This window comes from Dysidea avara, chromosome 13, assembly GCF_963678975.1.
Source record: "Dysidea avara chromosome 13, odDysAvar1.4, whole genome shotgun sequence".
In the NCBI taxonomy this organism is placed as follows: Eukaryota; Metazoa; Porifera; class Demospongiae; order Dictyoceratida; family Dysideidae; genus Dysidea; species Dysidea avara.
In genome coordinates, this window is record NC_089284.1 from 15,505,071 (window position 1) to 15,519,533 (window position 14,463).

At 36.4% G+C, this 14,463-nt stretch overlaps 1 protein-coding gene across 1 annotated transcript in view; it reads right to left on the reverse strand.

Moving 5' to 3' along the window:
* The window catches only part of LOC136242431 (uncharacterized), a 30,718-nt gene extending 21,532 nt beyond the window's left edge, over positions 1 to 9,186 (reverse strand). The window contains exons 1-6 of the mRNA XM_066033851.1: positions 8,931 to 9,186; positions 7,377 to 7,528; positions 4,730 to 4,851; positions 4,566 to 4,674; positions 3,166 to 3,230; positions 1,886 to 1,928 (exon numbers count right to left, since the gene is read on the reverse strand). Coding sequence (XP_065889923.1) covers positions 1,886 to 1,928; positions 3,166 to 3,230; positions 4,566 to 4,674; positions 4,730 to 4,851; positions 7,377 to 7,528; positions 8,931 to 9,133 — 694 coding nt within the window. The 5' untranslated portion in view covers positions 9,134 to 9,186. The remainder of the gene's footprint in view (positions 1 to 1,885; positions 1,929 to 3,165; positions 3,231 to 4,565; positions 4,675 to 4,729; positions 4,852 to 7,376; positions 7,529 to 8,930) is intronic.
* Positions 9,187 to 14,463: the final 5,277 nt, after the last annotated feature.

Sequence of the window (14,463 nt, forward strand, 5' to 3'; positions counted from 1 at the left end):
GTAATCAATCAAAGTTTTCAAACTCTATATGTAATATTAAATACATTGTTAAAGTAATTGTATAGCTCTGTGACACCAACTTATTGTAGTGTTTGTGCATACTACAGGATGTGTGGTGGTATACAGTGATCCCTTGATTATCCGGCCATTGATTATCCAAATTTTTGGTTATCCAAACTATGGAGGTGACTGTTCTATTAGAGTATTCTGTCTAAAGTGGTGTGTGTTCTATTAGAGTATTTGTACAGGGCTCTATATATAAAATGAATGGGATTCTATTATCTGAACTTTTTGAATATCTGAACACCCTCAAGGCCCAATGAGTTCGGATAATAGAGGGAGCACTGTATGTAGCTGTATAACTGGTTGGAGAAACACACATTAAATACCTATTTGCAAATAGATTGTTAACTTATTTGTTGAATTCCTTGTACAGGGAAGATCTGGGTGGGAGGGGGAGTTAGGGGGCCCCTCCTTCAGAATTTTCATGATGTTGATCACTGAACATAGCTAGGCACCTTAGGCTTAGACATAAATCATACATTATTGGATGCTATGCATAATAATAAATCTGTCTCTAGAAAATCGGTATCCATATACACATAGCACAAGAGGAACTAGGTGGGTTAGAGCACCCTCTACATTTAGAAATCAAGATACTCTAATAGAACAGTCATTTATTCTAATAAAACAGTCAAGAGTAACATAATTATAAAACACTGTTTGTCATTTTAAACAACTAAAACACCTGTTCTAAACTGAGTTACTGAATCTATCCACACTCTAGTGACTATAGAAATTCTCTGGAGATGCAGCTGCACACCACATGCTAGGATTATCTATACTTTGTGATGTTTGTGCAGGGAACTTTATGCTATTTCTGTTTTGTAGCTTGGTAATATTTGAACATTCAGTAAAATTTTTCAACTTAATTTCAGCTAAATTTAGCACCAATATCATTCTCAAAAGTCAAATTTTCAAAATTTCCTATAGACTTTATAGCTACTACCAGCTCAGTAACATTCATGCTTCCAGCATTAAATTTTCATAGACATTTACAAATTTTAGTCAATATTGCCACCAAATTTAATATCAGAAAGTTTATTTTTCAAAATTTCTTTGAGGAAACCTAATACTATATATACATATAATTCTTTCTAGTTCAGTATATAGCTACTATTAGCATTCGTACTTCCAGTGTTGAACTCAGCAAATTTCAGTCATAATTACCACCAAATTCAATCTCAGAATGCTACTTTTTCTAGGCCTTTACACTATACTAAGTCTGGTTATTAACTCAGTAGATATACTATTAGCATTTATACTTCCAGTGTTGAACTATCAACAAATTTCAGTCACAATTTCCACCAAATTCAATCCCAGAATGTTAAATTTTCAAAATTTCCTGGGGGGGCATTCCCCCAGCCCTAGAAAGCTCATGGCTCACATTTTGTGGAGTGTGCTTTGTACACTGTGGAGTGATTGTGTACCCACTCCCTCCCTAGCAAAATCCTAGATCTGCCCTGTTGTACATGGATTTGTATTTCACACACACACACACACACACACACACACACACACGCAAACACAATGTAATCATGACATGATTGTAATCAGACAGTAATTGTAATTTAATTAAGCACATTTTTAAAAATAATTTTAATTGTAATTACAACAGAAAGAAAAGTAATTATAATCGTAATTCTTGTGCAATCACCCCAAGCCTGATATGCATACCTAAATGCTATTTTTATAGTTAACTAACTTACACTCTATAAATGAAGGCACAAAACAGTGTCATAATGCACACTTTATGCCTAAAAATGTGCTCCGTAACAATGTTTTTGTGCTCAGAGTGCTACACATGTACATAGTCACACAGTACCTCTAAAGTCCAAAGCTCCAGGAGCTCCGAAAATTGCATTGTTCTAAAGATTCACAAAAAACAAATGCATTTAGCACTGAACTTTCATCTATAGTTAATTACCAGATAATAATGTTTCTCCATTTGCATATATATGGTAAAAATATTTTTGACAGTAGATTACCAGACTGATTGTTGTTCACAACATCAGTTTAATTAACAGAAATGTCAGAAGTCATTTCAAAAATCTGGCAACCTAGTAAGGTAATTAATTACCATCATTACTTGTTGATACATATTCATTTGGTTACATCACTTGATGCAGGGGAACAGGAGCTGATAGGGGAGTGACACACCCAAGCCAAGGTGCAGGTGGTCAGGGAGAAGTTAGTTATATACTATAGTGTTATCTCAATTTTACAGTGAATGTGGTCATTGAGGTTCTAAGTGATCTAAACAGGATGTATAATACATTTTTATATGGATTAGTGCCAGTGTTAGTCTTGTTGGCTAGTAAATTCAAACACATGTGATATTGTAATGACTGTATGTACTTTTAAAGTGCTCTGTTAGAGCAACTTAATTTGTTTTGGTAGTTAACTGGATAAGCAGGAGAAGGTTGAGGAGACAATGCATTGTATCTCTTCTAAATATTAATACAGCTACTCTTTGTACAATACATACATTGTATTAGCTTGTTTCACTACTTTTTATGTCTATGATCACTAATTGAACTTAAAGTTCTTATTCTTCCCAGCTTCTAATTGTAAAAATTGGCTTTGGTTCTTCCAATAGAGTAATACTGTTCTATTATATCAGTTCAATCCACTGTTACACAATATGTGTACATGTAAAATCATAATGTTTCTGAGATTCTGTCTACAATCAGTTAACTACAGTGTTCATAGTGTGGTTGTGCACAACAATGGATAACTTTAAGGAGAATAATTCTTGACATCAAAAAGTTTGAATATAACAGTGGGGGCAGTGTCACAGTGGAACAGATTGAATAACAGAAATTTACATGGTAGCGTTGAACATAATAATTCATGCATCACTCCATAAGGTTTTGGAAACATGCTCCTAATTTTCATGGTTTTAGAAGTTCTGAGATAGTGGTAAAAACTATTTCCACTGTGCTTTTACAGGTAACTATATAATGAGTTGTGATAATAAAATAGACGTGACTGTTCTATTAGAGTTGTTGACTACTCTATTGATCACCTAAAAAGTGAGGAAGGGAGAAAGGTACCCCACCCCTTCTTTCATTTCCATCACTCATGATAGTAGACAAAACTTACAGAAATATCCACAGACATTCCTGCTTGACAAACACCAAACTTTGATGGAAGATGAGAAGTGGAGACTGTTAAAAGTATACATATTAACAAATACATATGTGGCTGCACAATAAACACAATATCTAATATTAATACAATATAGCGAAGAGCTAAAGGTGATGGTCTTATTGCATCAAACCAGCTATTTTTTTCTTTCTGTGGGTGTGCATGAAAAATACCATCTGGTGACTTTCACCACTGTTTTTTTTTGACACTGCCAAATTGTGGTAAAGCCAATTAAAACAGTTAGTACATAAAAGGATGCAACACCACTTGACTGAATTCTACCAGAAGAAATGTCATGAAATTGCTTTCTGCCTGTCAACAAAATGCTGACAAAAGTTACAAGATATTTTTTGTCATGCCCACACACTCTTCAAGTATGGCTGGCTCACGAGACTATTTCATCAGTAAGTACACATTAAAAACTTTGAATAAGTTTAAGTTAGCTCCTTGCTGCAAATATGGACTATATAAAGGTTGTTCATCATAACTTAATAATAATATTAGTAGCGATCGTATCACAACCTGATTTAAAATCTATAATCCTGGTTGACCAGGTCTGAAATGGGTTGACCTGTTTTATTAGCTAAACATGAAGCTTGTATATGTGTCATTATTATTGTTCATGAAACCATGCGAAATTCTGAAACACTAGATTCAATGGTATTAGCAAATCTTAGCTGATGACTTCACTTTGTTCTGTGTTCCTGGAGTCTTCAGATGCATCTCCACACTACAAGATCATTTGAACTTTTGTGGGTCTTAATCTATGCTAGTAGTCTTAGGACCCATGCATTATAGAGTGGTTTACAATTATAACAAGAGCTACTGTTATGATAGCTACATGACTATAATTGCAACTAACTGATAAGCAGCTATAACAAAGGAACAGACACTAGTACCTAACCTGCAAACTCACGCATAAAATTGGAAACATCATTATAAAAGCAAATAATACCTGCAGCAAACCACCAGTTGGCAACTGTACACATGCAGAAAACAGAGAAAAGAGTTACTGATAGCAACCTCAGCAGCAGCAGCAGCAGCAGCAGTAAAATATGACACAAACCATTTTAAATTGCTACCTACCTATACATGTACTGTAGCATATTCATTTTAAAAACCAAACAAATCAGGCTGACCAGTCTTAAAATGGGTTGACCTCTTTGTTTTACCCACTTCAAAATTGACCAATTATGGAAAGGTCAGAGCAATTACTATTTGTAAATCTGGTCAAACAATATGTTACAAAACAGGCAACCCATTCTAAAACAAGTCAAAGTTAAAATCAAGTCATAAAAGTTTGTGGTGTAGACTGGTGTAACTACTACATACAATAGTATGGAGATGTGACAGACCTTCATCACAAGGAGATATCACTCTGAAGTTTCGTAAACCTCTATCTGATAAAAAACATCTTCCCCAAACAGTGTTCACAGCTAAATTGGTGTAACGGTGTGCGCAGCACTGTAAGTGACAAACAAGTAAGTAAACATTGTACAAAATGATAATAGTCACATACAACAAACTGATCTCCAGATGCTTGCATATCCACACCTAGAAACTGGCCAGACTTTTCTTCTACGAAATTTCCATATTCAACAAATGAATCTCCAGATGCAGACGTATCTTCCTCTGAATTACCTGTTCAAAGTAGTATTGTTTTAGCAACGCATTGTAATTTTAGTTTTCATCATATGAAAAATCATACAGTACAATAGTACTGTATAGTAGGGACCACAAAGGAGTAGGCGTGGCCCACGAAATAACATCACCCAAAAATCTGCCTCAATTTTCCCAGACGACGATGAGGCAGTATTGGTTATGTAGAACTAATCCCAAAGAAGCTTTCAGATCGACCCGAAACGCTTTCAACAAGAATTTTTTAAAAATTGGAGTTTTCTACTGACTGACTGAGTATAAGTAACTGACTGACTGATGCCTTCAGACAAGCATAACTCGATAACGGCTAAGGCTGCGGGCTTGTTTGTTTTCACTGTTCAATGTCGCTTCGGCTCAAGAGGTGCCTTTTGGCATACTGCAGTATGTACAATGCATTCTTCATGGACTTACCAGTGCCCTTCTTTGTGTCCCTTTCATCTTTGCTGACAGCGAAAAGTGTAAATTTGGCGGTAGCACATGATGGCTTCCCTTCGAAATGGAAATTGTCCGTATTTTTCATAGTGGCTATTTTGATTGCAGAGGTGCTTTTCGAACAGTTCTTGATTTGTACTGCTGCGTAACAAGTTGAACATAGCTGACAACGAAGCTTAATGGATACTTAACTTTTCAGAAGATAATTGATATAGCTGGGGCGCACAGTGCCATTTCAGATGTGGTATGTGAGGGTTCACCAGTCATAATAAGTATTTACAAAAAAAGTTAACAAGGAAGTACACAAAAAATGGAATTCTCAACTAGAGTAGGGACCATAGCACATCAATAAAAAGTACTGAAACTAGCTGGAGTAGTGCACGATATTAAATCACACAATATGAAGTATTATAACCCTACCGTGCACTTTTATTATGGTATCTTGAGCACAGTAGGGATGTAACACTTCTTATTGTTTTACTGTGATTTAATTTCGTGCACTACTCCAGCTTGTTTCAGTACTTCAGTTTATTTTTTGTGTACTTGTTAGTTTTGGTTTTAGTTATAGTGTTGTCACATAAAGCTTCTAGTTTAAGTTATAGTAGCAATGTATCTACATCTGTAATACTGTAATATTTGTGTGTCTGGAATCTTCCACTCTGCCCAGCTGAATTAAATAATTTTTTCACTGTCCAAAACTTCAGTATTAGGTTAGGTAATTCAAAGGCTATAGCACAAGTTGTTGTCAGACCTTCAGCACTGGGTACTGTGTAGCTCTGATAATAATAATAGCAAGGACACCTACCACATCAATGGAAGAAGAATTCCAGACCTATTAGACTATAAACTGCATAACAAAATAAATCCTCAAATACCAATTACTGATAAGAGTAGCCAGTTTGTTTAAGAAACCGGAGGCCATTCTCCCACGGCAATGCTTGCATGTAAAAGTAAGATATTCTAACAGAGCAGTCAATTACTTTAATAAAACATTTAATCACTCTAATAGAACAGTCATTTTTACATTTCTTTGTAACTTGCTACCTTACAAAGCATAATGAAATCTGTCTAAAATTTCTCTTGTTCCAGATCCCCATGACTAGCATACTGTTGTATGACTCAAACTCCACTATCAAAATTACATTGTTAAAGTTGCCCAAACCCCACAACACACACTCTTTGACCTGCTACATTGCTCCTGTTTTAAGCTATTTCTTCCTGATACACAGCCTTGGAGAACAGCATGCAAAGCATGTCAGTGTTCAACCCATTTGTGTAGTCTAGCTACAGATGGTGTAGTGAAAAAAAGTTTGTTGTATGTAATACCAAACACATAAAGCCATTGATGAATTGCATGGGACACAAAGAACAATGGTGAATCCATGATGCATGCATTGTATCTCCAAAAGGCACATGTTAAAGTATGTACAAGTTTGCTAAAAAAGAGAAGTGGTACAGCTAACCATATGATTAGTGGTGACAATAAAGGTGTCAAGGGTAGACATGTGTGATTTGGCTCCAATATGCGTTCAGAAAAGGTTCATAATATGCTAAACACTTTTATGGTTCCCATAGAATAAATAAATTAGTTTTGAATTATTTTAACAAGGTTAAACAGCACTACAAATTAGCTGTATTTTAAGAACTAGTGCAATTTCATCCTTGAGTTATTAAATGTCTTTTTTCAAGGCTCAGCTCAATGTGTATATAGGTCCTCGCAATGTCTAACTGTGAAATGATACAACCCATAACATTAGCCATTGTTCTGTTGTACTTGTATATGAAGGTAACAGTTAGCCCATCAGATTAATCAGTTGGTCAGTCAGTCAGTCAGTCAACAGAAAATTAATGCTGTTCTTTAATTTCATAGGAATTCATTAGAAATGTTTCAGATTGCTTAGAAGGCATGTTTGGACTTGATTATATTCAACCAATACTGTCAAGGTGTCATGAAGGTAATATGTCTTCTGGTCATTGTTCTCTGATGGTAAAGTGTAAACCTCCATATTTATATTATAATAAGAATGTTCTCATGTATATATAGCAAATGCAACTATGACAATGACACTACTCACCTTCTACATCAAATAGTCTACCATCAGTAGGATTGTATACATTACCAACTAAACCAGTACATTCCCCAGAGGTAACTGGACAAGTGTAGATCAAACCAGTTCTCTTTAATACTCCACCAGGAGCTGATCCAGCTGGAGCAGACACTATCAACCTGTATAGATAAAATAAAGTACTTAGTGGCCACCTCACTTAGTGGCCACCTCACTTAGTGGCCACCTCAGTAATGAGGCCACTTCGTTATAGTAGCCATGCAGGTCCAGCAAGTCCAAACATATTTTTCCTCATATTACATGTATTTAATTTTTGGCCACCTCATTAGTAAGGCCACTTCTCACTGTCAGCAAAGATGAATGGGACACAAAGGAGGACACTGGTAAGTTTATGAAGAATGCATTGTACGTACTGTGGTATGCCAGAAGGCACCTTTCGGGCTGAAGCGATGTCAAACAGTGAAAAAATCAAGCCCGTAGCCTTAGCCGTTATCGAGTTACGCTTGTCTGAAGGCATCAGTCAGTCAGTCAGTCAGTCAGTCAGTCACTTACTTACTCAGCCAGTAAAAAATTCCGTTAAATAAATTATTTTTAAAATTCCGTAGCAACTTGTTGAAAGCATTTCGAGTTGATCTGAAAGCTTGTTTGGACCGCTTTCACCTAACCAATACTGCTTGATCGCGGTTGGGGGAAATTGAGGCTGTTTTTTGGGTGATATTATTTTGTGGGCCATACCCACTCCTTTGTGGTCCCTACTAGTGTATGATAAAGAATTCCTTTGATCTGAGGTGTGAAAGTGTTACATCATCAGTTGTTACACATGTAAACAAAAATTGCATTCATGTTTGATGAATATACACATTGTACTCCATAATTATTGTTGTCATTGTCTAAATAGCTAAAGTAGTGAAGAGAGAACTTGTGTAGTGAAGTGTCAGTGGATGGGGAACGCCAAAGGGGGACTAGGGGGGGCTGGGACATATACTGCCCCAGGAAAATTTTGAAATGTAGCTGTGATGAGATTAAATCTGGAAGCAATTTGAGAGAAATGACTGAAATCTGGATGTTTTAAGGAAATGGTGAAATGAAAGGATATAAAGAACTACATATAGCTATAGGCAGCATAGATACTTGTTTTATTAGCTAGATTTTAGGGCAATTTTAATCATGGACTGTAATAAAAGTAACTATGACTATAGGCTGAACTGTCAAGGCAATCTCTAATCAAATAGTGGAGAAATTTTTTGAAAAATAGCTATCTCAAGATACGTAGGATTTTGAGGTAGGTCTAGTTATAGCCAAATATCTGTAAAGAGATTTAAGCTGCACACATATGCACAATAATATTATACGTAACCTGTAACCTGGAGGTTATACTTTTCTGTGGTGTGCTTGCTATTTTAGCCTGACTAGCCCAATCACCATTTGCAACTAGCCAAAAGTCATTAATTTTACAACTAGTTTTTTGGCCACAACTAGCCCCCTTTTTTTGCCCCTGGACATACTGGATCCGCCCCTGAGTGCGTAGTTATATCTGTACACGTGAGATTGTGCAGATTATACCTGTTAGTCCCAGATTCAGAATCAGTGTACAATACGATCTTGTATCCGAACAAATCATCCGCGTCACTGCCAAGTGCGGGGGAGTAGTGCACCACTAAAGGTCGCCCTGCATCTATGTTAAAAGACTCTACCATTTCGCTCCATCCTAACAAGATCACTCCAGTTATTATAGCTGTATAGCAGCTGCTTGAACAGCGAACCATTTTCCTCGTAAGAATTGAACGGCAAACTAAAGCTAAATCTCAGTATAGCTGTAAACGCTCTTGCACGAACTAAATGCTCTTATTGTGGGAAAGAGTGAAAAACATTATTTATATATACGAACCGGCAGGGCAAATTCGCTATATTATACACCTGGATCGTGGATATATGACCGTCTTGCGGTTTGTGCGCATGGGGGCGGCAAATAATCGTCTGGCACGTGGACTACCCGAGAACCAAACATTTTAATTTTTGAGAATTATTTTTAGTTGTCAAACTTATCTACAGCAGCATATGCATATCAATCGTACTAGTAACTTATTGATTTATAGTCCACATCTTATGGTTTAAGACAAATGTACAGAAAATAAATGAGGGGCCTAGACGTAGGGGTAGCTACCAAGAAACTTTAAAGCAGCTGGAGCCCTGGCAAGGCAAACACGTGCACGCACACAGTTTAGATCCCACAGTTCTGATATACTAGAAACTGACTCAAATTTCTGTTACACACTTCAGGCCAGACTCTTTAAAAAGGGAGTTCCACTCTAAGGTCTAAGGCATGGTTAGCTAGTTATACAATCAGCAAATTCTCACCCGGCTCCCAGTATATAGCTAGCGGGCCTCTGCAGATAATTTTGAAATCTTAGAACTGAAGAGTCATTACTGGTCAAATGGGGTAACAGTTTCAGGTGATTTTGCAGTAAAGGAATACAGCAATATGTACTAGCACACTAAAAGCTATGTAATAAGTATTTCTTTGATGTATACAAGAATGGAGATCTTAGCCCCTCCTTGTGTGCGAGACCTTTGGTGTCTGGTCACCATTTTCCCAAGCCATCTTTTTTAAGTTGTTGACAGAACCACAGTTAAAACAGTCTACGTATATATACATTCAAAGTTTAATTGCTATAGGTGTACGTAAATTGCTACAAAAACTTTCCATAACCTTGTGGCATTACAGTGCTAAGGTTCTTCGCCAGTATGAGATGATTAGGGAAACTTTTTGTACTGCCTAGTTACATAGTGTAAGTTTTGTACTGTGGTGAAGTTGTAGCTATTTTCAAATGTTATTATCCCATTAAAAATTGGTAGCCATGGTTCTTCCTGAATAGGAGATTCCTGAATCTTTCTTACAGGAATATCCTTTCCTTATGATACATACACATGATGACTAATGGTGGCCTCACATCACCAGCACAAACTGCTTACACCCACTATCAGTGATATCATGAGCCTACATGTCTGCACTATATTTGTAAGTCACATATACTGCATGCACTTATGAAATGTAATGAATTGTGATACTACATCAGGAGTGACTGCTAGTTATAGTCTGAGAAAGAATTTGTGGGGCCACAGCTGTTACTTACACACTAGACAAGCACTACCCACAACACTACAGTGAAGGTGATTCTACATGCAGCATGTTTCATTCGGTATTAGTACCCATGCCATCACAAAAAGGTTTGTCCTCAAAGGTTTTATTTGTAACTTGGGAACAAAAGAAATGGAATTTATTTTCATTGTAATATAGGATACAAATTTACACTGTGATCATGTGAGCAAGTGTTAGCTACACAACTTGGTAGTGAGCAGTGATTATCTTCTAGCATGTTTGTGTTGTGAGGCCCTCAACACAGCTTGCTTTAGTTCATACTGGCTTAGTCCAGAACCAGAGGGTGCCAAAGCATCATAATCACCTGCCTCCTCCAGATATGCTACCACAGGACATAACAACATAATCTAGACATCTTTAACTTTACCATTGTCACTCAATGATTCACGTGTGCTTCTCTTACGGCTGGATGACACACTCTATTGTCGGTGTAGTTGAGAATGACAGTTTGCACAAGTAGCTGTAGTCCTATGAATGCAGTTCATCATAAGGCTTAATTCATTACAGATATCCCACCAGTGGCTGGATAAGTTATCTCATTGCAAATTGTGCAATAGACCATTTCATTTTTCATAGAAGTATTCATTAACTTTGTAGGGTTTCTTAATTGACAGCTGGAGTACATTACATCAACCAAAATACCATGTCAACAGGCTCCCGTACATTTTAGCCCTTTTTAAAAATTCTGTGGTTGTGTAACCATACTGTCCGCGTGGAAATTTCACGGTACATAATTTTACGAATTTTGTGGTCAACACAGCAACCATGAAAATAAAATCTGTGAAAATTTCATAATGTGCAATGATTAACCATCCATAGATGAACTATAGATGGGCTACTATATGGAATCCCCCAGTTGAAAAGACAGTGAATTGTGAGAGGGAAACATCCCTTCGTGGTAGGCTTGTAATGCTTCAAAACACCTTTTCAGCTATAAGTCACTAAGTCTAAGTCCTTAAAATTAGGTTAGGTAATCCTAAGGCTGCAGCACATGTTGCTGCAGACCTTCAGTGCTGGTCACTGTAAAGCATTAATACAATACAATACAAAAAACTTTGTTAGTATGAAAAAGTTTCATTTAAAAAAATGTAGAGTCAATGGGAACCGTGAGTTGTGGTTAGCAATATCACACTCCAGAAAAGTGAAAGAAGTAATTAATAATAATGACATATTTTGGTTAGTTAAACGAAAAGGCCTATTGAGGCTTGGGGTATTTTCACAGAAAATTGTACTCCAGTACTTACATCATCAGTAATTAGTCTGTTGCATAGGTTAGGGCCAAAAATTAAATGGCTTCTATTTCCTGACTGAGTACCTTAAGGGGGCACGTTACTAATTCCTATGGCTTCACATGCAAAATTTTGGTTTTCATTGATCTGTGCTTGCTTTCCATCCCCTTTTGCATCAGTTGTGTTTGTGATAATTAAAAATCACCATCTCCAGTTAGAAGTACTGACTTTATGACTCAGTTTAGTATTTTAGACCTAAGGAATGAGAATTCTACAAATTTTGGAGTATTTTATCAATTGAGCTATTGAACTCTTTAAATTTTCTATGAAAAACAGTTATCTCCTCTTTTGAAGCCATAGTAGTCATTCCTAAAAATCTGTTTCCATACTTTTAAAGATACAAGCCACTGCAAGAATTTTTGGGGAGTTTCACAATTAGCTGTAGGAGGAGAATCGATTTTAGTGTTAAAATTACAGTGTTTTGTAACCATGCCATAATTTGTACATACTTCAGAGGATTTCACTCAGATTTGCACTAAACAGAAGTTCAATGTCTCAGCTATATACAACATGTGTTATTCATCAGGTAGAGAACAGTATCTGTGTTGATTTTACAGCTTCATATTAAACACATAATTTTATTCACGGAAACCATAGGACATAGTTGCTTGCCCCCTTAATCATCAAATAACAAGCTTTGAGGACTCAAAATTTGAATTCTACAAATACTCTACACATCAAGAATCCAATACCCCCTGGGAGAAGCCCTGTATAATCCTTGCACAGCTTTATCTAGCACAAACAATGGATATGTACTATGTACTATCAAGAGTTCATACTAAGTATCCTACTCTCATATAATCCCTTTAATATATCTTAAAGTTATGACATAACAACAAGGTGTTGTGGTTTGTGATGCACAAGCAGCCATGGTGCAAGAATTGTTAGCACCGTGTCATACTTGTGACGGTCATGAGAGCTGTATTTGTGAAAAGCCTTGCAAGAAATGCGTATGCAATTGTCTAAGCCCATGAAGTAACACTTGTTGCAACAGAGCAGTTAACAGAAAACATCACAAAACAGAAGATGAAGTCAAACCTACAAGCATAAACAATACAGAAACAGTGAAAGTACAGAATAAGTAGTGATGTACAATAGATATCAATATATCAGAATATCATGATACTCATGTTGTATCATGACACTGGTATAATGCTAGTGTATTTTGATTGTGCAATTACGGAAATGTGTCAGCCTGGTTTTGTGTGCAATTTAACAGTGTAGCTTAATTGTTTACCAGTTTTCTAGACTCTTTAAACTTGTTATATATAAGGCCAGGCAAAGTTGATTGCTAGTTTCCCGTTTCTGCCCGTATGCCTTAATAGAAGTGCCACAAAATTTTCACTATATGGCTATTTCCACCACATGGATTTTCAAATATTCACAATAATTTTGTTATTGTACTAGTGGGTTTATTTTGGTGTTTTCTTCAAGGTTTTCAAGTTTAGCCATAATGAATAATGAATAATTACCTTCCGCCTGCATGATATTTTGAAAATCTTGAAACGGGGAAACTAGCAGTCAACTTTGCCTGGCCTAACAGTACAGTGGAGTAATAGCTGGTACTAAACAATGGAGAATCATAGGCTGCCCATGCATTTAATATGAAGGCCTGTATTTTTGCACTATAACAGTGTAGCTACCATGCTTACCACTTTCCTGAACTCTTTCGAGCTTGCTACATAACAATGCAGTGAGTAATAGCTGGTACTTAGCTTTATTATCAGCCCACACATTTAATAGCATTCAAGGAACTTTTAGATAAATGCACCATATTGTGCATTGTATCAATGGCTACACAGCTGTTAGATACAGATACACTCTTTCAGGTGTATCGCACATCACTAAGAAATAGCAAATGAATCAGTTACATGCAGGTTACTCAAAAACTATTAAATGTAAGCATGCATATATTGTATTAAAATTGTGACTCATTTAGTCTCTGTTGTTGATGAGGTATATGCTTACTAACAAGAGTAGGATACTCTCCTTAGAAAGGTCAAGCGATATTGTCATTTTAGCAATACATCTTGAAGTATGAATATCATGACATTTTGATATCAACTATGTCTGTACTAATTCATCAGTAATTGGTTAGGAATCCTTGTAACAGCTTCAGCTCACCTACATGTTTAACCATAAATTACCCTGCAGAGAGATGTGAATATCATTACATAACCTCAAAGTATTGTGTTACAACTGTTGTTTGGGTGAAAGTGTACTTTTATTTCTATATTGTACACCTTTCAAAGACTACAGGTGTGCTGCAGTGTTTTTCCTTTGATCCAATGCAGCACAGTCTACACCACAACTCCAAACAGTAAACAATGTACCCACAACATGTGTGAGGAAGAAGATTGGCTGGATAGTAACAAAGATTGATTCTCGATTATTAGACAGAAGCTATACCTATTTTCAGCTATTATCGCCTTGATTAACACCGATCAAGCCAGCACTTTAACATGCACACGCCATTTACAATTCATTAATATACAAACTAAAGAATAGTTACACACACGTGAGACTTCTAAGCATAAACATTACATCAGGCCTAATAGCAAGAGTACTTTGCTCCCAGTCATTCGATGAAACTCCCTTAGTGAAGTTAAATACTCCTACTTCCATCTCACCCAGAAATGTTTCATTA